The sequence below is a fragment of the Nematolebias whitei genome, chromosome 19 (genome assembly GCF_014905685.2).
Source record: "Nematolebias whitei isolate Nwh7 chromosome 19, NemWhi1, whole genome shotgun sequence".
NCBI lineage: Eukaryota > Metazoa > Chordata > Actinopteri > Cyprinodontiformes > Rivulidae > Nematolebias > Nematolebias whitei.
This window is the reverse complement of record NC_056516.1, coordinates 24,231,758-24,256,428: the sequence shown is the minus strand read 5'-3', so window position 1 is coordinate 24,256,428 and position 24,671 is coordinate 24,231,758. Positions and strand designations below refer to the sequence as shown.

Here is a 24,671-nt window from a genome sequence, read left to right as displayed (position 1 = left end):
CTTAGGCGCAAACATTCTCACAATCCACGGTCTTCTCATTAGAAAGATCCGAGCATGTGTCCGCCCTCATTAATGCTGTTGTTGTTCAGAGATTAAGTCGATTAGACGGGGGGGCCTTCCAGCTTGAAACGACTGCTTGGATGTTAAATTATTGCTGTTTAACCAAATAGTGCTCCATCTAAACGCAGACTATTTTCACACAAGAATATAATGTGATAACCGCAACCTTTACCAGTGACTTCTGTGAGATGATTTAAAAATGACATTATGAGGCACCGTTCAGCGTTGCCTGCCTAATTTTCTGTCTCACCATAATTACCTCTCTAGTTTTAAGATTTAGGTCATATAAGGAATGCAGACCAATCTTTTAAAAGCTGAGCAGTCTGCAGCCAAACGACTCGTGACTCCTTTGTTAGCCATTTGTCCCTTGTAGCATATTAAAACTTTTAAACACTACCAGCAAACACAATGTTGAGTTCATATAAGGTTGAGGCTCCAGCATGAGTTAAAATGTTTCAACACATGGCTGGAACACTGTGCACCTGAGCTCAACTATTGCTGCTTCAAAACTGTTGCTGATGAAAGCAGTGGGTATAAGTTTGGGAATAAATATTCTCCATTACTGTATGTTTAGAGTAAATGCAGGTTGTTAGATCAGTGCTGCCCTCCTCTGGCCATTTTAGAAATAACAATCTCCAGAAAACAACTATAATTCGTCTTTAATACCATTATTTTTAATTTTTTTTTTATTCACACTCGCCCTCGAGCAAGACGGATGCCTTTTCTTCCCTCTCCTTGTCCTGTGTATCGGAGCTTCTACTTACAGATCTTCTGGATCATCAAATTATTCCTGGAAATGTGTAAACCAAGACAGCTCTGCTCTATCACCCCCTACCCCAATAACTTCGGTGAACGCTTATCAGAGTTGTACCAGCTGAAACTTTAACACCTCATCAGGACTATGGAACTATCTGGAAGTGTTTAATGTACAAAATAGCACCATCTTGTTGTCAAGTGCACGTGTCTATAAATGTGCTTACTGGTACATTTGCTTAAACCGTGTCATGACATGGACAAGGTGTGAATGTAAAGCAATCGTTTTTTTAATACCCACTGTCCTCATGGTCTTTCCCGTTCTTATCTAAAGAATAAGGATCTGCAGCCACGTGCACTGCGCCCATCTTCGGACGACTGTACAGAATATAATCTCGCTGCACTTCACTGTGCAATGACAATAAAGCTTATTCTGATTCTGAAGCAGCAACTGACATCATGTTTCAGGATGCTGTGGTGAAATGAGTCTACCTGGTTTTAAAGTGTGTGGGGGTGGCTGGGATGATTTTCAGCCTCTTTTCATTATCACAAAGTTTGTTTTCTCAGTCATCCAGGTATATAACAACAAAAAAGGTTGAATCATGTCATCTGGACTTCGTTTTTTTGTTAAAAAGAAACGTTTCGCCCCTCATCCAAGAGGCTTCGTCGGTCTGTTAGGTAACCATTAGTGAAAAGGCCAGACTTCAGGGGTATCTGAGGCAGGCTTGGAACACAAGAGTCAGGGTGGCTTCTGGGTAATACCAGATGGCTAGGCCTCAGACCGACGAAGCCTCTTGGATGAGGGGCGAAACGTTTCTTTTTAACAAAAAAACGAAGTCCAGATGACATGATTCAACCTTTTTTGTTGTTCTTTTCATTATGCTGCTCAAACTCTCATGTCTCCCTGTCTACAGTCCACACATGCTCAGCTGACCTAAAGTAAACAAAACCAAAAAGGAAAAACAAAGATTAGCAAAGAGTAACCACAAAAAACTCTCATACAAGTTCTGTTTTTTTAATTGTTTTTTTTTTTTTTCCCACAAACAGAATTGGTTTACAAAAAGGAACATTGAAATTACAACGGTACCTATCTATTGCAAGTCATGCTGTCAACTACATGCCAAATCAACAATACGAAAAACACTGAAAATCTTCATTGTTAAAAAAAAAAAGAACAAATGGAAAAGTTGAGGCCAAATATTGCAAAACAGAAAATATTTAAAAATGGGTTTCTGGAGTCCTGGGTTTGTTCACGAGACGTAAACCAGGGCACAAGATCTGAAAGCTCCCAGGCAGAGGGGAAGTTTTCTGCTCTACAGACAGGGTGACTAGAAGAACGGAAGCGTTAAGACAAGTTTAATTGTTTAAATCACAAGCGCGCACACGCACATATACACACACACACACACACATTTGAATACAGCTAGCCTATTCATTGGAATCCATTTGAAGCCCTTACAATACAAAATCATGCTTCAATAAGAATTTAGGAAACATCACAACAAAGAAAAGTACATGAAACTTATTCATCAAACCTTATCTGAGGTATATGGCTTTATTTTTTTCCAACAACTACTTGATAAACAACGAAGAAGGTATGATACATTTGTTGCAAGAAGAAAACAAAGGTATTTCCAACCAAAGATATGAACAAACACACTTTTTCCCCATTTTTTTCCTCCACCTCCAAAATAAGGAGCAGAAATTAAGGTGCCTTGAATACAGCATTGCTTTCCTATCATTCTTAGATCTTTGAAGACGGAGCGTGTCATGAAGCGAAGAATAAATTTAGGGCTTCTGTGTTTCTGTCCACACCATTTCTGGATCAGCTACACCTTTTTAATAGGAAGTTCATCACGGAGCATTCGTGCACATTTCATATGGTTACAAAGATCTGGGCTGACTGTTGGGGGGGCCACAGAGGGACTTAAAAAAAATACTTGTAGTTAAATGTGGCTAAATTTATGCCACATGTGGAAGTGTGTTTTATTCTAAGATGTAACAAAAATATAAAAAGTAAACTAGATGGAAGAGTGGATGCAGTTTCATTTTAGATTGAGCAAGAGTCTAATGGAGTCCCTTTGGTTTCTTTATTCAATGTACTACAATTATTACAAAATATGAGTGTTGCAGGATTTCAGGTCCCTCATTTTAACGAGCGGCGCTCAGATATCAAGCATCCCTTGTTGACGGCATCTGTTGGCATCACGTTGGCTGGTGTACGTGTTGTATGTGTGCCGGCTCCTGGTCGGGCTCAGTCGGTGCTGACCTGAGTGACCTGTGCATCAGTAGTCTGGTTGGTGGATTGGATAAACATTGGTTGGGTCAGTTCCTGTCCCGCTGGCATCGTCACCTGTTGTATCTGATACAACTGCTGCAGAACAGAGACAGAGAGGCATTATGTTGACAGGATTACCTTTAAACCACCAACTCAGATCCAGTTACTTACTTTAATACTAACTTATTGCACTTTTTCCCCCTAGGCTGAGATCATTGTCTAGATTTATTCAATTCTGGCTTTAATTATTAATTTTTATGGGCAGTTTTTCAAAAGGTAAAATGAAGAAAAAAACCATCAAAGCAAAATTGTGAATATTGTGAGAGGTGATTTTACATTCACGGTTAGAGTTCTTGATTGTAATTGTTACCTGTCCATCTGTAAACTGGTTGAACTGCTGCTGTCCTTGCTGCACCTCGGTCTGTGTGATCTGAAAACATTACAATCTCTTACTCAAACGTTTTTAGCTTCACTATCACGTGTATGTCGTCTTCATGACAACGTGCAGATTTCTTTGCGCCCACATTTAGTGATTACCTGCTGAGCGTTTGCAAGAGTCTGAATCTGTCCCTGGACCACTTGAGCTCCAGAGACCGGCTGAGCTAGTCGGATGTATTGTAGCTGGCCTGTGTTCAGCTGCACCTACAGTGAACAGACACAAGAGGGAGACAGAGTTTAGTTTAGAGTAAAGGTCATTCAGACAGAGGACACTGCCATTTTCCCACCCTGGACAACAGACCTTCACTTCCTGTTCGTGAACGGTATAAATATGTTTCGTTCATTCGACTAAAATGGATAAAATACTTACACCATCAAACATAGATCACATCAATGACCTTTTATTTTACTTTGCCTCGACTACTCAAGAATTTCCTGCGGGATCAATAAAGTTTTATCAAAAAGATCAATAAAGTGGGACCCTGTGTACACAATTTCGTTCCACCTAGTGCACCACATGTGACGTGAATGACAATAAAGAACCTTGACCTCTAAAGTTCGATCTTATCTTATCTTGCTCTCCTGCTTTGAATATTTTTCTCTCCTAGCTTTAGCTAACACCAACGCCTGTTCTTCCCAGTCTGACCCATCGTACCGGGATCTGCTGAATCTCTCCCGTGTTGGTGATGATCTGCTGCATGACCTGCATGGTCTGGCCTTGGGCTTGTGCGGTCTGTTGACCCTGGGCTGCTGCAGCCTGGACAATCTGCACTTGCTGGCCCTCACCCACCTGCATGGCGACAGGCGCACTCTTAAAGAGAGAAGGGGAAAAACAGAAATAAAGTGGAGAAAAGAGCATCGCACAAACATTAGTGTTATCAGGACATTACTAAAGCTTCTGGAATACAAGGTTAACCTCAATACAAAGTTTACATTTTAAACTTTGAACAGAAGACTATAAAGCAGGCACAAAAGACATGACTTCATTGGTTTCATGTCCTCTATTTCTCTTCTGACTGTCATATTATCTAGGAAAGGCCATCTGATCTCATTCAGCAGTCACCCCTAGAGACCTGTCACCTGAGTAGCAGTTTGCGGGGGCGGTCACCTACAGGGCTGCAGCACCGCGTCGTGGTCTTTAAGCGCGTGGTTAGTGAGCATTAAAAAAGGCATGTGTGTTTACCGTGATGGGTGTGCCTTGTGATTGCACTTGCACTTGCTGTAACTGCTGCATGGTGGCACCTTGCAACATCTGATGGCCAACAGAATAGAATGGGAAAATGAGAGAAAGATAGACACAGTGAGAGGGCGGCGATTGCAACAACTCAACACAAACGTGTAAGCGTGACTGGCGAAGTACGCATAGGAAGCTTTAAGCATCAGAATGGAAAGCAATGGCATCAAGCAACAACAAATTGAAGGGCGTGTTTATGAAATAAATTTAAAATAAAAAGGAAAAAAAAACACCAGTAAATCAAGGGGATAATCTAAAACAAAAAGCAAAATTTTTTTATTCACAGAAGCTTAAAAGAAATGAAACAACATAATGCAACTTTCCCAGCTAATTTAATTTTGTAGTTTTGTAAAGACCTAACCTCTTCATGTGAACTTTTCTTTCTGTCAACAATATCAAACAAAATTGTTTTGTATTAAAAAATTCAAATGAATTCCTATTTTCAGGGACTTCTTTTATTCAAAACACAAGGCTAAAGTTCTCAAAGTCTGAACAGAGATATTTGCATTAAATAAATCCTCCTGAAAATAATTTACATTAGAGCCCTAATCATTTGTTGCTAACTTGGCTGTTGCTTAAAGAGGACTGTGGGTGCAGTAAAAGTAGAGAACTATTACTGACGCAGTATTTTTGTGCGTTAAGATGATGCAGGTCTTTTCTGAAACTTACATCCTCAACAGAAAGTGGCTGGTCATCTTCTCGAACTTTTGAAAAATGTCAAAGTAAACACTTTCTCGCCCCTCTAATAAAACAGAGGCTGCTGGCATGTGGATGTCTGCTGGATACATTAGCTTTAATCATTGCCACTTTTATAAACGTCTTGAAACAGGGACGGTAACGCCGTTTTCAACCTTTGCAGAAAAACGTTTTCACCGGGTGATTGTCGATATTATTGTGCATAATGTACTTGAAAGGCAAAAAAGAGTTAGCTTGTAAACCACTTAGTTTCAGTCACTGTCAGAATGATTGGCATGTCCCTTCTAAAAATAATGGAAGTTAAAAGAGGCTCAAGAACATTAAGCTACAGGTTTACAAATTTTAATGTCAGTCGTTTAACTTACAGGAATATAATCCAAACACATAAAAAGTGCTAATGAAGTTTGATATTGTCTCACCTAAGGTTTTCAGTCTCTAAAAGTACCTGCTTAGTACAAAACCCAAACATAATACGTGATTAAGTTACGGATGCTTTAATCTGTTCTTACGTGTACGCCTTGAGAAAAAACAAATATTCTAAAAACAATGGAAAATAAGGGTGAAGAGGAAAACATCTATGAGAATAAAGATAAAAGAAAATATAACCTTTACTTATAACATGAAATGAGGAAAAAGACATTCAAAATAAATGATGCAATAACAGAGATTGTGGTGAAACCTTGCAGATGCCGTTGAATTTCCAAAGTTGATAAACATTTAGGTAATCTTTCGGGGGATTTAATTAGAAGCAATTTACCGGTAGCTCACTTTTTTATGTTACCCAGTAAACAGTCAGTGATGGAATCAACATAGGGCTGGTGTCAGATTGTGCTGTAGCAGGACTATGAGTCACAAAAGGCACAAAAAGTACAACAGCTCAGCTCAAAGCAGCCTGCTGAAGCAGCGTGAAGCACCTTAGCAGCACATTTACGCGACATGCAGAAAACAAGATGGAAAAGAGCAGAAAAGGTCGTAGGGAATGAATAATTTGAAAAGAGATAACTGGATGAACTAAGAATAATCTCACTGATTGATGAAAGCATCATAAGCCTGGAAGAAAATGGCCGTGTTTCCATGACTGCGCAAGAAGAATACCACACGTTACTGTGACTTTGTTTGTTTTAGGGGTGCTGAAATGTATAGAAGTTTAGAGTATAACACAGTTGTTGGGTTTTTGCATTGCTTATCTTAAGGCAACACATTTCTCTTTTTTATTATAGAAAACTGAGCGTACCTACAGCTGTATATTGTTGGTGTGCACCTTGCTACTTTGTTTCAATTGAAAACAAATTTTACATTTGCTAACTAAATAAGACACCAGGGTGATCTGTAAATCAAGATCCAATGCTCCTTGTATGGGACTTGCACACGTCTGCTGGTATACTGTTATATGTGCTGGTTCAAGAGGGGCCAGTCCCAAAATGTGAACTAAATCCGAGAATAACAAAACTAGAAAGCATAACTCCAGTGAAGAGCTTTTTGCAGCAGATACCTCACACCAAGTCGAGATCAAAACGTTCCACTCAAAGTGCTGTTACAGGGACATGAACATGTTCTAAGACACAAAATCAATATTCAACAAAGTACCAAGAAGGTCTCATTTTGTTTGAACGATCATCACACTGTGGTTTCATTTCAGCGGTTACTTCTTTACACATTCCCACGCGTCCTCGATTTTGTGACAAATTTCTTCCAAGTACCTGTCCTTGCTGTGGCTGCGTGATGATGATCTGTCCAGGCTGGATGGTCGTGGCAGTCTGTGTGACAGGCTGCTGACCCTGCTGTGCACCTTGCACCTGTACGGCTCCAGGCTGTTGGGCCAAGGTGAAGTAGTACTGCACCGGCTCTGCAGGAGCTACTGACTGACGCATCTCCTCCTGCAGGTGGGACACACACACACACACACATACTGAAGGCCTATCAGTCCACTACATCGCCATAAATTATTGTTTAGAAGTGTAACGGCAGAGGAGAGTGGGGTTAATAAATAACTGATGGGATGTGGCTGGGGAAGAGTAACCTAATCTGGATGTCAGTCCTGGTGCAAGTATCACACTAGGTAATGACAAACTTCTAGTTTGGAAGAATGCTTGACTGAATGTAGTGTGGCAAAAAAAAAAAAAAAGATCTCTTCCAGTCGTATTAATAACAGTTTTATGCACATCTGTGTTACATGTTTATTTAAACTAATACAGATTCATGTGTGGACACAGTCCCCTAAATGTCCTTATTTTAGCTTAGCAAAAAAAAAAACCCTAAAAGCATCAGGATGAGTTTTTATTCCGCTTACTCTGCAGTGCTTAGCAGGTGAGGCAGCTTGAATCCAGGAATTAAAATGATCAATTATTAATAATCACTGACCTGTGTGATCCTGTTTTATAAGTGACTAATGAGCAAGGCTTCATCTTGATGATGTGTCTCCATCTCCAGAAGAGTAAACACCCCTCTCCCAGCTCCATGACAGCACAGCTGAGAGTGTAGGATGTTTACATGCCTGGAGACCGTCTTCTCGTCAACAAATTTAAATATCTCAATAAGTTGGTATACAGCTCATTAACTGTCTGCTTCAACATTATACAGTGTTTTTTTTCTGAACCATATCCTGGCAGGTGACAGGTTTATGACATTTGATATGACTAACATTAGTATAAACTGGTCCCATTTTTGGATGGGTTTGGTTTGAGGCAATAAGAAGCTGCAAACATCCGACTGAAAGCCCTCTGCCAAACTGCAGCTTCCAGTCAAGGATGTTTACAGCACCGTGCTGCCAAAAGGCGGACGAGGAAACTGACAAGAGCATCAAAATGATCAATTTATTATGATGAAAAACTTGTATCACTTTTCATATTTATGTCTTATGTTGGAATACTGTCACGTGTTCATTCACCTGAAAGAAAATCTGAAAGAAATTGGGAGAAATTTCATATTTTCACGTATTTATTATTTGATGGAGAAGACAAACTTCCAATTTTTGTTGTTTTCCATCCATCCATTATCTTTACCCGCTTCTTCCTTTTCGGGTTGCGGGGGTCACCAGTGCCCATGTCCAGTCATCACTGTGTGAGGAGCAGGGGACACCCTGGACAAATCTCCAGTCCATCACAAGGACACGGAGACAAACGAGACAAACAACCATTCACTCTCTCGCTCACACCTAGAGACAATTTAGAGTTACCAATCAGTCTAACATGCATGTTTTTGGTCTGTATGAGGAAACCGGAGTACCTGGAGAAAACCCACACATGCACGGACAGAACATGCCAATTCCACCCAGAATAGCCCTTGGCTGGGATTCAATCCTGTGATATTCTCGCTGAGAGGTGGCAGCTCCACCAACTGAACCACTGTGCTGCCGGTTTTTTTGTTTTAATAAAGAATTGTTTTTTCTTTGCAGTTTTTTCTGCTGTAGTCAATGGAACGTCTGACATATGCCATTTTTATTTAGAAAATTAATAAGCGATTCACATAAAACATCCTATAATTTTGAAACGTCTATTACTTTTTATTATGACTATGATGAATTTAAGTTATTTATAGCTTTATATTTTGATACCAATATAAAAAGGAGCAAAGAAAGACAGACTTTAAGCAATTATTGACTGTAATTTATTACTTACTATAATTCTTTTTTAACCGTTAAAAATGCTTTCAGAGAAACCATAATTTTTCTAGTTGCTGTTATTTATAAATTTATGTTTTGACAACAAAAAAAAGGAGCAAAAAAAAGAGACTGTTAAGAACCATTAACTATAATTAAATTTTTAAAAGAACATTTTCCAAAAAATAAAAAAGTCTTCTGAGAAATTATTTATTTTCCAGTTGTTTGGTTATTATGGCTACAAAATATTAAAGCTACATCCTCTTCCTACCTGTCGTTTGGGGGGCTTTAAGTCGTCCCGAGGCACGATGTCGATCAGAAAGTCAAACTGGTCGAACTTTGTTATCGCCATGGCGATGTCATTCCTCTGTAAAAACAAACAAATACAGACACATAGAAGGTCAGAGGATAATTGTGCTAATTCTATACATGCAGATACCCATATATAAACATGCTTTGAAGTTTGAGGTCATCGCTCCTAAAATAACCGCACCAAAGTCTACAGTGAATCTGAAGAGCAGTGTCTAGCAGCAGTCACACAGTTGATTGCTTTAAGTTTAAAAAAAGAGGGAACAAGTTAAGAGGTGAATTAACTAAATTAATTGAATGACAGAAAGTCACAGAGAATTAAAATGACTAATTCATCATCAAGTAATCCTTACAGGTTCAGCATTGGTTGTGCTTTTCCGTCATTTTGAGATGTTCAGTGGACGAAACAACTATTTTAAGTCACAATGCTCTTTAGGAAACGGTGACTGGCCTCTTTTTTTTTTTTTTTCCAAAGACGATCACTAATTAATAAAGTGAGTAAGACTAAATGAGAAAATTACAAGCTGAAAAAAACCAACTTACAACAATCATCATTAGTTCCACAAATTAAACAATTTCTAATAAAATAAAAAAAGTTAAATCAACCACAGTCTGAAATAAGAAAAAGCATGACTGACATTTTTCTCCCATCATGGGCACATACTCAACTGCTTTCAGACCACCCTCATATCCACAGTGATGTGCAGTCTCTGTGGAATTTTCCACAGGATATTGGCTGTCAGGACCCCCCTATTGTGGCCCTCCCTGTAATACAGGCTATTTATAGCACCTTGATTAATATCTGGTACCATCAGGTCACATCTACACTTGCTCTATTGATGAGCGTTGTTATGGTGACCCCATTGGCCTCTTTGCACAAGGCTTTTGCGTAGGCATGAGTAAATGGAGGGCACTGCCTTTCCTTACAATTGATTCATGATGTGTTTCACCTGGATAATCCCTTATAGTTGGTGTGAACTATAATTAACAAGGACACAAAATCAGTAAGTTGGGTTACCATTTAAAATAGGCTCCATACGTTTTAAAAAATAAAAGATTTTTGTCACATTAAAAGTGAGGACGAATGTTTCACTGACGTTTTTTATATCTCTGTGATTGCAGCCACGAACTACTGATGTTTCTTAAGTAGGTGGACAGACAAAATGTATTTATTGTGTCTACGTGCAAAAAGTTCCAGACTGATTTTGCAAACTTTTTATTTTCAACATTATTATTTACATATATTCTTTATTCAGTTAAAGCAAAGCAAGCACAATAGTACTGGGAGGAAATGTGTCATCATTTGCCTGCTTTCCTTTAAAAATCATTAGTGGAAGCAATGAGCATGCATCAGGATATTAGTGGAAGACGAAACCAAACTTGATGGATAGTCCTAAAGGGACAATTGGTATGGGGTTTTTACAAGGTACTTAGTGAAAAGAAAAGAACAAAAACAAAAAGGTGGTTGATTGATATGTAGAAGAGATGCTTAAAAAGATTTAAAAACTGGTCAGTGGGCAGGTCAATTGGTTTCTTTGACTAAAACATAAAACTTTTAGAATACTAAACATTTCACACAAGAAATGACGGGAGTTAAAACATAAAAATGGATCAAGTCAAGCAACTGAGACGTGCATCTGACCTGTAGTGTACGTCTCTTGTTGTCCTCCGTGTGAATCCAGGCTCTGAGAGTGAGCTCTGTGATAAAGATCTGAGCAGCTTTGGCAAACAGGACTGGAGCTTCGGCGCTGATCATCTGTAAAGAGGATAGTGTCACACCTGATTAAACACGGCCCTACACCGTAACACAAATCACCCTGGGTCTGAGCTACAGTATAAATACATCAAATTCACAGATGCAGAACAATAATAAATAAATGCCTCCATTTGAAGCTTAGCGTTCTTTTCTACAAGTCCAAAACACTTGTCCAGACGAACTAAAGGAAAAGTGACATTCTAACAAATCTTTTCACATTTGTGCTACAAAAAAAAAAAAAAAACTGTAAGATCTTCCTTTCACCTCTAATTGCATGGCATTGATATGCATTTCCCACTAAATTAAAATCAAATAAACATAAAAGTTCAAATGTTCATCACAGGCAGTATTAGCAGCATACCACCCACATGCCCTGCTCTTATGCAGTGAAAGCTGCCATGTCAGAACCGACAGAAGGGTCTTTCTCTCGGTTATGTTAGTGATCTCCTGATCTATTTACTGCTTTAAGCTGCTGCTTAACTAAGAGGATAGGACAACACTCTTGACACGACACATTCACAGCACGTTTCCCAAGGCTTTCTGTTGGAGACTGAACCGGCTTTAATGGGAGGAAAATAATCAGATCTTTATGAGGCATGACTGAACACAGCTGATAAATGTTAGGAAATGAAGAGTGAGAACCTGTTCACAAAAACAGGAATAATCTGAGTAGATTTGAGAGATTGGTAATGGCATCAGGAGGAGCCGATTGTAAAATATGCAAGTCAATCATAGTTTATAAACTCAAAATTATTTAATAAATTATTTTAGATCCACATTAAAACCATAAAACAACTTAATATTTACGTTATAACAGAATCTACCTCCAACATATTTAAATTTTACACAGACTACCGTATTTTCCACCGTACGCATCGTACCGCCATATAAGTTGCATCAGTCCATATTTGTCTAATAAAGTGGAAAAATCCATAAATATGTTGCTTCGCCGTATACGTCGCATCTATTATGCGTTTGTTAGGCGTCACCGCTAACAACCCGGAAATGTAGGCCGAACCTGGAAATGTGCACTGGTGTTGTGCCAAAAGCCGATGGGCCACCAAATGGCGGCCGCGGGAGTGTGCACGGGAGGACTCTAAAAAAAATTTAACAAGATTAACACTTAAAAACAATTATTTGTTTGCTCGAAATTATATAAGTGTGTATCAATCTAACGTTTGCTTAATAAATGTACTTTAATGGTCAAATCAGCTGCATTTAAAAATAGTTTGCTGCCTCGGTGCTCCATAAACACGCAGAGAAAGAGAAAAGAAAGGAGGAACGCGGCTCGTTTCTCCAAAAATTAACAAGAACTGCACCTAAACAATTATTTGTTTGCTCAAAATTGTAGCAAAGGTGTGTGTCAGTCTAACATTTGCTTAATAAATGCACTTTAATGGTCAAATTAGCTGCATTTCGCCGAGGCAGTGCAGCTGGATTGACGGTCGGTCCAAACAGTAAGCAGAACCAAGATGGGGAGTCTACGGCAAGCTGATTGAGTCATTAAAAGCTGGTGAAGCTTCTCATGACATGGCAAATTCAAAAAAGTTCAAGAAAAAAAACAACAACAGAGTATAAAGTATAATAAATAAAGTCCAGTTGTTTTTATCTTGAACTTTTTTGAATTTGTCATTATAGCCACGTTTTCCTATTACATGATACAACAACATGCCATACAACTATTACTACTCTGCTGCCATCAAGTGGCTGAAAGTGGTACTGCTCTTTTTTTCCAGTCAGAATGAATGGAAACGCTCATATCTCAGCCAAAAAAATGGTTTATAAATATGGGAAAAAAATCCATAAATATGTCGCTTCGGCCGATAAGTCGCAGGGCGTGTAAATTATGCAAAAAACTGCAACATATACAAAGAAAAATATGGTATTTAAAAAAGGCAGTTTGGTTAGGACTGAGACATCACTTCCTGCATCAGCATCATGTCTGAAATGACTGAGGTGGAATGGTCGGGTTGAAGTTGATGCACCTGTGGGTAGTCACAGTGTCAAATCGGTGAGTATGTGTGAAATGAGGGGGCGTCTCTTGTAATGCTACATTCTGAACAATGGTGCTGTTGTCACTCAGCTGGTTATGCAATAACCCCTTTCTATCGTAAGAACATATTGTAGAGGGACTTGTCTGGTTAGACTGGTTCATGTGGGAATGACCAATGGGGCTTAAAGAGGAAATTGTCTCTGCAGCCATATCAAAGAACTAAAGTCAAAGAGGTTTAAAATAGCCCTTACTGTGTTAACCACACATTCATAGGGTACGAGCACAATAAGCTACATCAAAATAAACTCATAGAAAGCTAGACTACATGACATTTTGTTAGTTTTACTTTAGATTCTGCCAAATCTAGTTTTATTTTAAAGATCAAAATATTTGTAATCGAGAAACTAGTACTACAAAAATGCTCATTTTTTTCCTAATAACATACTAACCAAATTATGGAAATTTTTCACTAAGTGATTTTCTTGTTACCTTGACATCCTCATCCAACTTCATGATTTTCTTGATTCGAGCCAGAGGCAGTTCCTGCACACGGAAATCCTTCTGAAAAATCACAAAGTATTTAAAGATTGTAAAAAAAAAAAAAAGTTTGAGTATTGGGAGACCACATGAAATGTTTGACTCTGACATGTGTGTGTCTTGCCTGAATAAGCAAGTATAACATACCATGGTCAGGTTCCTGATCTCCTCCATGACACGAGGCCAGAAGGACTGCAAGGTTTGCTGGGCATCTGTGGTTCCAGACCCAAAAGCATCTGAAGACATCTTCTACTTTGCTGCACGAAAAGAAGACAGATAACAAAACAGGTTTAAGCAAATAAATTACTGAAGAACAAACGAAACAAACAGGAGTAATGTCAAATTTTATGATAGGTCCAAAACAGAATAGTTAAAGCCAAGAGCTCCACTTGTGTGTCAAAATATTATATCCTTACAGAGCTTCTAATTAAAATCTGAATCTGAATCAAGAACGCACAACCAGACCAGCTGTGCACTCCTCGATTCAGCCGTTAACTGCAGCTTCTCAACAAACACAAGCCTTTTATGTGCAACTGAACACAGCAAATGACCTCAGCAATGAGGATGAAGCTGAACTATAGAAAAAGGAGATCCAGAAGTGTCTGTACCACGGAGAAATAACTTTATGACGAACTGACAAGAGTTTTAAAATATGTACACTTACAAAACAACACAAAAACATCAAAGAAAATTAAACTCACTAACTTCCTTATATAAAGACAGGACCTGAAGATTTGGTGATTTGAAAAAAGGTCCAGCAGGTTACTACGGCATGCTAGGAATCCAGTGGGGGAATATTGGCCTGCCTGTCTGAGCATGTAAAGCTTGGAATATCTTGATCTCAAGCACGCACACACACACACGCATGCATGCACGCACGCACAGAGTCCCATTCCTTATCATCTTTTACAAAACAGGCAAAAAGAAAAGAAGTGTATAGAGAATAGGAGATGGATACATAAAGCTGTTCAAAAGAGACAAGAAGTGGTTATCTGTGTTTCTGAGAGTCAAGCAGGGATTTGTCCAGTTTGGTATTAATCCACTGCTAAGACAAAGAGCTGAAGGCTTTTACTGGGAGAGGTAAAGAAACAGGAAAGGACCCAAAAAGACTACAGCACAAATCAGCTATGTGGGTCAAACAAGACAGAAGAAAAGGGACACAATTAGAGAAAGAGTGTTAGGTGGAAAAAGAGGGGGCTCCACTTTCTCTTTTCTTTCTCATCTCAAAAACAAGCATGGGTGACTCCATTCCTGGTCCTGACAGACAAATGCAATACGAAAGTCAGACTTTCAAACAGCTAGTCAAGTTTCCAGATGTTGTTGCAACTCTGTTGTAAAAGGCTGCTTTGACCTGAAGTCTGCATCAGCTTCTTTCTGTGTGCAGCTGAAGAGCAGCTCTGAATACTTCACATTGATAAATCACTGATTCATCTTTTATCTGATTGATTTTGACAGGATAGATGAGCTTCTCTGTCCGTTGTAGAATTTACTAAATAATACAGAAGAAGCACTGCTGCATCCTGCTCTGTCATTCAGTTTTCGACAGGCAGTAGCCTAAATCAATAAGACAGAATGGCGAGGTGGTGGTGGGGAGGGTGAGTTATATAAATCAATCAGGCTGTTTGTAGCTATGGCATACCAGGCTAGTGATTGACCTTGACAGTGTTTCCCCTTCCCTCTCTGAAGCTCCAGTGTCCAGTTGCATTTCAAGGTTGATTGAAAACCTGCAGTCTCCAGAACAATCCCAGCATGCCACAGGACACAGATGACTGATGGGAATTGTGGTTCTTTTGCCCCATCACCTCCACACTAGATAAAATGACTTGCAAAAGTTATTTTGCAGCCTCGTAGTATTTTGCAACTCACCGAGTCAATGAGAGTCTAATGGTTTTCTAGCTAAATTATATTTTTACCGTCAGCATCAGCACTTAATCTTATGATAATCGTGAACAAGACAACCTTGTGTATCTGCGTGGTTACTGCTCACATGCTGACACGATAAAGATAGGGCAATTGATTTAAACACTAGACGACCACCAGGCTGCTAACAATGATAACAGCTGTGGCTCAGAAGACAGGCCTCACAAGATTCTTTTTTTGTCACCCTGCCTAAACTCCTAGCTTTTCTTTCAAAACACTCAAAGGGCAGGCAAGGCAACTCACTCTCACACAGCTTTTTCTCCTACGTTAACCCTTTGATTTTCGGTGTAAATATACAGTCACACACTAACCACAGCGACTAAAAGGAGGTAGGACGTCAAGTAAATGTGTGAGAAGAGATGAGATCAAGTGTGGCGAGAGGCAGGCTGAAGCGTGAGAGAGAAAAGAAAAACAACCCATGCGAGTTATCAACATGCTCTTGAGCATTGCTCCTTCAGCTTCTTTAGTTAGCATGATCTATCTACAGTAATTCAATTACCATATATTCAAATGATTCACATTAACGAAAGCTTTGCATTGGAGAGGCAATGTCTCATACCCAAGTGCATGACAGACAAAAAAACAAGACTGGAGGCGAATGCTAGCAGCTACAGACAGCAAACATCAAAATGTTATTTTATCTGCAGTAATAATAACCTTTAGCTTCTAAGTTTCAGGTTTCTCATGTTACAAACATATTCTACCTAAAAGAGAACTTGTGTTACAGGGTTTGAAGTTAACCTGAAAAGCTCATCCTTGCTGCCAAGCTGCTACTGTGTCCTTTATTAGCATACATAATGCTGTGCTTCTCTGCTCCACTCTTGCCTACAGGGCTTTTGTCCTTCATCAGGTCACAGGGACAGACAAATGACGGTGTTGGGTTTCCCACAAACTCTGCTTGATGTCTGTGTTTTTGAAAACAAGCATTTGTGCAGTAACAGCTTCGTCCTACGCAGCAACTTGCGCTTCCTCCTTCCGTGATTCTATCGCTCTCCTCCAGTCTCCACCTCTTCCCATCTCATGGCTAAGTGTTTCTCTCTTTTTCACTGTCCTACTTGCTTACACCTGATCACCCTCTTCCAACCTCTCACAGAAAGTCAATGCCACTCTGCTTGCAGCAGCTGAATCAGCACTAATGTTCAGGCAGCCCAGTCCTGCAACTCTCCTCTTTCTGCTTCCTAATCTTCTTTACCCTCTCGCTTTTCTGGAACGTCACATCAAGTGGCACTCAGTTCAGCTCTGACATCACAACACTTTGAGTCTTCAGTTCCTGTGTCCAGTAAATCTGATAGGACACTGGGTTGGGCAGACAAGGGGGGAGATAGCATCACCGTGAGCACTTCTATGTATTTTAAAGTGAAATGTGAAAGAAACAGTAAATGGAAAAAGATATTTTTCATCAAGCACAACATTTCCAGACTGACATGGTTTAAAAACAGACAATGCAGATAAAAAAACAGACAATGCAGATAAATTTGTTAATTGTCTTTTGTAACATAAAATGCTCTGCAGTTAATTGTCCTTAGGTGACATGAAAACTGCCAGGAAGAAAGTGTTGTTAATTGTAGCTAAAAATAAATCAGGAAAGTGAGTTGAGGACACATTTAAGGGCAACATGAGGCAAAGAGCCATCTTTTCCCAGTTGTGTTTCAACATTACTAATAATTTGAAACAACACCCCCTTCCCTTTTTTTTTAGATATATAATCTTATAAATATGCTCATACAAATATAAATGTTTAAAAACCTAAATATTATGACGCTGAAGTGACCTGCACTGTTTGTCTAACTAACAGTCACCAAACATTAGCATTCGAAGTGCAAATACACAACGTACACATGAACAGAGGACTACCACTTCACTGTAAATTATTTAAAGGGCTTAAAAACTTTTTTTAATAATGCGACACCAACTTCTAGAAGGTCATTCCTCCACCATCATGTCTGGAGCAAGAAGTCAAATTTAAACAAGTTGATGTGTGAAACAGTATTGATGCAGGTTCTGCAAAGTTTTAATAGAATCCTAATTTTTTTTTTTTTTTTTTTTTTTAATGGTCAACCAAGAGCCCACTATCTAATGTTTAATTTGACATTTTTATTATGATGGGGGAAAAAAACAGTTTAGGAAACAACTTATACTACATTTTAGAGCAAGACCTTAAACCAAAGAGTGTGTGTACGTGCGTGTGCATGAACTCCTAAACCCCTACCACCAGTGACCCTGATTACATATACCACACAGAAAAACTGGCATGGGTACAGTGTCAGGGTAAATCATCTACTTTTAGCAACAAAAAAAGGGGTAAAAAAAAAAAAAAAAGTTACAAATTAACCACTTGGACATTTTTACAGATGTCCTTGCAATTTTGGCATTTCAAAAAACAGTGTGCGTGTGGAAGGTGGAGGTGGCGACACCAGGTATGGCTTTATTGATAAACGTTTCCCATTAAGCGACAGTACAACATCACTCTTTAGGCCGGGCTGGATTGAACTAGTTGACCAAACGGCCCCACAAACTTTGCCCTTGGTTTTGCTTTAAGCAAACTCCAGGAAGTGCTAGTCACTGATCTCCCAAGGTCATTCAACAGAGGAGCGAGAGAAACCAGAGAGGGAGAGAGAAAAGGGAGATGAAAGCGAGAAGGAGGGGAGGGGGGTGGGGGATGAAAAAGGACAGGTTTTCCAACTTTTACAGCAGCGGCAAGTGACCCCATTGGTTTAAGCTTTGCACCTACTAAGAAGATAAATTAAAACAATGCAAACCTGACATAATAACTACATTCTGCATTCCTTTTTGAATTTTGCTTCCTCTCATCTTCATCCACATTTCTAGCTCTCATTGCTGACGGAGATAACGCAAGAGAGTCAATGTCACATTCCTATGACCTTCATCCAAATGCTAACCCGTGTCTCTGGCATCAAAGAGGGCAGGGCTAAACGTACCTGCATATACTACAAGCTGGAACACAGCTCCTGCTGCCCACAGACCATTTTTAGTGACAGTGTACACATGCAAAAACAGTCTGAAGGCTATGAAAAAAGCACAAAGGTATGATAGATGTGGTCACCTTTATGACGAGCTGAAAGCTGGCTAGTTGGTGTGTCTCATTTACTTATTCCCCTCCGTGTGTCTACAGTTCAGAGTAGGGCAGCAATGATATTCAAATCTTGTGCAGACAGCAGCCAACCCTGGGATTTGGTAGCAAGGGTTTCAACTTGAGTTATTTTTAGTGTCCCTCTTTCAATGTATCAATTTATATTTCCCCGACAGGACTTTTATTTTGTCAACGGCACCAGTAGGAAGTTTGAATTAAGCAGCAGTAGAGAAGAGAAAGAGTCCGAGGCAAGTGAGAGAAGACGCATCCTCCAAAGACTCCCATCAGAAGAGATCAGATCAAACTATTAGCCTCCCCTGCCCCTGAAGCTGACAGGCTGACAGTCTGTCCCATCTGGGCGTCTGGCACTGTCGGGGAGGGGGCCTGGGGGGTCGTGAGGTCACTGCAACCAGCTGCACCTCCAACCCTGGGGACCTCTGACACCAACAACGTGACAACAGCACAGAGTTATATTCTCCAATTGCAGTGAATCTCCTTTCATTACTGGTGCTTCCCTAGCTGCTCTTTAGCTCTGTGTTACTGTCTGGTGCAAATTTATTAACAAGGTCATGGGAAAAGCAGAGTGTAGACTGACTGTCACCCCACGGCCCAAAGGCCATGGCCCCCCATGGACATTTATACCAACAGGACAGTGAAGGCTGACAGAGCACTAGGTCAGATTTGAGCAGCTAAGCTCTTCCATCCAGTCAATAACAGAGCACAAAGTTCTTGTACATGTGTGCACGGTGGAGGTCTAAAGTCAAAACAAGTCACTTCTAAATTATATTTAAATGTCCTTATTATTTTGATATTGAGAAGACACACCAAAAACAAGAAACTTGTTTCTGTAACTGAAGATGATTTGGTCAAACCATAAATGCTGCAACAAAGTGACAAGTGAAGGGCATGGATGAGAGATACAACAACAATCTTCCAAGGAGAAAACTACAGGACAGAAAGGGGAGGGGGGACTGAGGACAGCTGTAAAGGACAGACACGCTCTCTTCACTGCAGAGTGATGGAGACACAAGTACAGCGAGAGGAACAATTTATTCAGAAACTCAAAGCAACTTAACTTGGCGGATTGTTTCTCTCTGCGTGTGTTTTTTGGCGGACAGACTTACCCCCTGTGCCCTTCATGGTGTACGGTCTGGCCTGCTGAAGTACAGCAGAGATGGAAACAGATAGCCCTGCTCAAGTCTCCTCGAGAGCAGCAGCAGCGAGCACAGAGGTTGACAGAAAACTCTCCCATGGCCCCCCCACTTCCTGCAGTCTCTTGATCGTATCAACAGACAAAAGGCACTCTGGCTCCACCGGACAGCTTTAAAAAAAAAAAACAGGTCTAAACCAGGACAGAGTAAGGAGCAGGCACCTCTTGTCTCCTCCCCCTCCCCCTTTCTCTCTCCCATTTCACACATTGCCCCGTCTCCTTCAGCAGTTCCCAAGGTCCTCCGAAACATCGCTTCCATTTCTCCTCTTACCAAGTCCCCTCAACTTGCTGACCATCTCTCTTTCTCAGTCTTTGTGCTCTCCGACACTTTTCCCCCTGACTTTTGCCATTGTCCAAGTGTTTGTCTTTGAGCTGACCCCTGGCCGGTTGGTGGGGAGTAAGAAGAAACAGAAAGGCAACATAGCAGCAGGCAAACAGTACAGCAGCGCTCCTGACACAGAGACAAAAATCTCTAGCCTCCTTCCCCTTTAACATTCAAGTATAATCAATCAAGCATGCTACATGATACTCAAACCCCGCCTCAAACCCAACTCCCACCTCATTCTAACAGACGCAACCAATGTGAGGACAGGGTGTTCGCAGGCTATTGGACGCTACACACACATCAGCTCTGACTCCTCCGCTTTCCTCTACCCAACCCCCTCACTGACAGCCAACTTCCTGCTCTAAGTTACCTTGAGCTGCAGGATAGGGGTCAGGGGAAAGAAAAGAGGAAGAGAGAGATGAGCGTTGTTTTTTTTTTTTAAAAAGAGCAAATAAAGTTTTGAAAAAGTGCAAGAGAGTGCGCGCACGGTGGCTTGCCTTGTCATTGTTTGTCCTCAAGTAGTCTCCGTCTCAACTGCTGCTGGTCGGATAAAGAAGGCTCCACGGGCTGCTCTCTGACAACTGCTTTCTGCTTATTTACAATGTCAAACTAAATGTCTCCCTCCGTCCCGCCTCCGCTCGGCTGCTACAGGCTGACCGCACCGTGACGCAGGCAGGCAGGGCTGCGCTCACTGGCTGAAAGGAGTGCCAGAATTGATGCCGCATGTTGCATCCACATGATTTAAAGTACAAAAACCATACAGCCAGCCTCCCCGCCTCACGCATGTACACAGTCTCACAAGCACATCCACACAAGTGCACATTTTGTCCTTGCTCACATTTGCAGGTAAATGCTGGAACAATTTAGCCCCTAAGCAACCCATTTGTTGTAATAACATGATAATAACAGTCTAACAAATAAACTCATTTGTTTACATATGTAAACACGTATTTGTCTGGAATATAATTTAAAAGTAACACTCAAAAATATGACACAGGGGCAAAAATGTGCAATTTACAACTACCAGTATACTACTGAAACTCTATCAAATAATAATACTTATAATAAAATGAAACAGATCATTTTAGGATATTTGTTAGAATGGAATCAGCTGACTGGAGAGCATTTGTTGAAGGTTGGGAAAGGTGAAACCTGATTCTTGTTCTATTTGTGGTTAAACAAGGCTTAAGAGTTATGAGTAAAAGCCTGTAAACAAACAAAGACTGTGTTGTCCTGACCCCTAAAAATCTAAGCTCACAGTAACTTCCACAATTAAAACACTATGAACCCACATGAGCAATGTCACTGACAGTGTCCCTTTTGTTCACTGGTGCATACTTTCTTCACAGAAACCTTTACTTTGTAACACAGATAACAAACACTACAGCTCATTTGTACACCTTGCGTTTTATGCACCACAACCTTGATCCGTTTTCAACAAATCCAACATGTGAACTCGTTGGAAAACATACAGATCAGTGAAGCGATAAGAAGCAACTTATTGGCCTAAAGCTTAATGCTGCATATGACTGCAAATCTCTACAGCGGTGAACAGAACAAGCTTAAAGAGAAAGGGAAAAAGAGCAAACCTGCCCCATCAATGAAAAACCCAGGGGGGGAAGGGAACCGGAAGGATGAAGAAGGACAGAGAGGAGTTGTTAAAGGATGGGAGGGGTAGAACAAGTGAAGGGAGGGTGAGAGAACATGACAGAAACTCAAGAGAAACAAAGCTAAATGTTCCCTTTTCTATTTTTGCAAGGAACATGAGAACAAGAGAAGGTATTACAGACACCAGGTTAATTAGTGGAGTGGGGCTGCACAAAGATTAACCTCTATCGTGGCTTGCAGGCCAAAGCATCTTTCCGTACATAGCTCGCTACCCAAAATGCCTCAGTAATGACACCTGGCAAGGTCACCATACAAATGAAGCATTCCCATGACCCGTGCAACCCGTAGCAGGGACGTATTTGCTCTCAATGACACTGTTTAGAGATAAACATGCACCAACCAGACGTTAGGTTTCATAAACACACAGTATGCTCAGGGTGGCCACGATAAGCCACGCATTTACCCACATACAGCACCTGCAAAACTAAACAGACGGCTGAATGACTCGCACAAAAGTTGCTGCTAGATTAAACATAAATAGAATAAACTGGTACATAGAGAAAAATTATCTAAAAATGGTTGGTGCTGCCACATTGAGTTGCTCAAACATCTAGATTTCTCATAAATGAAAGCAAAAGATTAACTACGTCTGAAGTCTTAACTGAAGAAATATCTAGTGGTCCTACAAATCAAATTGTACTCCTATTTTTGCAAGGAACATGAGAACAAGAGAAGGTATTACAGACACCACTTTTATTTTCAAAAATAGACATGAGAAAAATGTGCACAGAATCAGTTACAGTATATCCTGATGCATGCTCAATAATCCAGGTAGAAAACATAAAAAAAGTTAAGTCTGGTCCTCTGGACATTCAAAAAACAAAACAAAGCAAACAACAAAAATTGTAGAAACCTTTCGTTTTTCATCAAGAAGTCTTTCGGATGAAAGACGAAACGTTTCTACATTTTTATTTATTTATTTATTTTTTAAGAAAAAACCTAAAAGCTTTTCAGAGACGACCAATTTTATTGTTTAAGAACAAAGTCTTTTTTTTTTTAATTCAAAAAAGTTACTTTGTTTTTGATTTTCTGAACTTTACATATGGAAAAGAGATTGTTAAATTCCTAACCAGGTACATCAAGAACTCCTTTTTCACTATTAATTTTGTAATGTTTTGACAAGAACTAGAAAACGTTTGTTTTAAAAATAAGGAAAAAGTACCACACAACTTGGAAACAATAATTACGGTAGTCATGGCTTAATTTGTTGTACACAACTGGAAAAATGAATTTAAAGTAACTTCATAGGAGGTTTACTTCAGTGAGATTGATCTAACTGGCTAAGGAGAAGTATTAAATCAAAGTATCAGGGTGTGTAAACTGAAAGCAAAGCTAGATCTTGTGCAAGTACACGAAACCAGCGAAGCATTTCTCTTGTACAAAATGCGGTCAACACATTAAAACTGAATTTGTAGTTGTTAACACGCCGCTAAAGACAAAGAACCGCAGCTTTAAACAAACTCTGCTCAGCATAATGTTAAGCTGGTCACTGCTGACTGTGACATTGAGAAGTTAATGTTAGCATGTCACATATGGTGACTGCCAGCTGACTGTCCGCGGAGTGCGAGACATTTTATCACTAATTGCCGAGTCCTGTCTTAAAGTAAAAGTTTGCAAAGCTAGGAAGAAACAGTCTAACCAATAAAGGCAACGTTCGGATCTGTCCTTCAGACCAATCAAACCTCGGACTAGATTCCACCAATCAAGGTTTTTAAGGCTAAGTTCGTTCTGCAACTGACGCCATTCGGGATCCAAACGAAATAGCCGCTGCGTTTCACCGTTGCGCTAACGAGAACCAAGATGGCGGACGCACACTACCAGTTTCCTGGACACCCAGGCTCCTTCCAGCGGGCCACCAATAAGCGCCTCAGAGAGCGGGGAGGGAAATGGCGCCCATGTTCATCTTCCAAAACAATCGTCGATTGGTCAAGAACAGCAAATGAAAAGAAGCCGAGTAATTGCCCCCACTTCCACCCACCACGGAGAACTTCCACACGAACACTTATACACGTAAAATATTTTTAGGGTTTTACTCACTTTCTTTTTCGGATTCGAACTGAAGTCCGGCTCAACGTATTATTTATTTTATTTAGCAAGCAAAGGGAACAAGATGGCTGCTTAACTCAAACCGGAAAGAGATTAACGCAATGACGTATTTCAACATACGTTTTTCCAGCGGACCGGCTTCAGGACTTGAAACGAGAAAAAATATTTGCAGAACAAAAAAAAGATAAATCCAATTTGAATGAATTAAATAAAATGAACAAGTGTGAAAATGTAGGAATGCACGTGTTTGTTTTCTCACAATATTAATATTACGTTCGAAAATAACAGATCATGTATAAACCATTCTCGTCTTATTAACCATATGTAATCTGAAATAAAATAAATATAAAATTTCTCCAAAATTATTTAATACATATATTTTTGGTGACAACTTTGTAATTTAACTTGGTAATTTAGACCCTTGTCATTGTATACAAAATTCCTATTTTCTGTCCCAAATTTTTTAATGGTGACATTATTCTCATTAGTGCACAAGAATGTTCTTACAACTACAAAGAAAAAGTAAATATGTCCTATATCAAATCTGAATTGTCCCCAATCTGCATTAAAGCATCATATACAAGAATCATTGTTTAAAGACAATTTCTTTACCTATAGTCATGAACTCTGGGTAGTGACTGAAAGAACAAGTAGGTTGATACAGGCGGTTCCTCTGCAGGGTAGCTGGACTCTCCCTCATAGGGTGAGTTCTGTTATCTGGGAGAGACTCTGAGTTCTGCTGCTTCTCCACATCTAAAG

The 24,671-nt window shown here is 39.9% G+C and overlaps 1 protein-coding gene across 5 annotated transcripts; it reads right to left on the bottom strand.

Annotated features, from left to right (window-relative positions):
- Positions 1-1,855: 1,855 nt before the first annotated feature.
- On the bottom strand, positions 1,856-24,006 carry nfyc (nuclear transcription factor Y, gamma). Of its 5 annotated transcripts, none has more exons than XM_037693726.1 (11): positions 23,904-24,006; positions 13,800-13,909; positions 13,605-13,676; positions 11,009-11,122; positions 9,329-9,424; positions 7,160-7,336; positions 4,713-4,781; positions 4,185-4,340; positions 3,629-3,733; positions 3,462-3,521; positions 1,856-3,187 (listed from the first exon to the last, which is right to left on the bottom strand). In XM_037693726.1, exons 2-11 carry the CDS (start codon positions 13,896-13,898, stop codon positions 3,068-3,070), a joined length of 1,068 nt encoding a protein of 355 aa, XP_037549654.1. In that variant the 5' UTR covers positions 13,899-13,909; positions 23,904-24,006; the 3' UTR covers positions 1,856-3,067. The 5 variants fall into 5 exon arrangements, with proteins under 5 accessions (XP_037549654.1, XP_037549656.1, XP_037549655.1 ...); XM_037693728.1 differs by lacking the exon at positions 23,904-24,006 and adding an exon at positions 20,696-20,778; XM_037693727.1 differs by lacking the exon at positions 23,904-24,006 and adding an exon at positions 19,788-19,913.
- Positions 24,007-24,671: the final 665 nt, after the last annotated feature.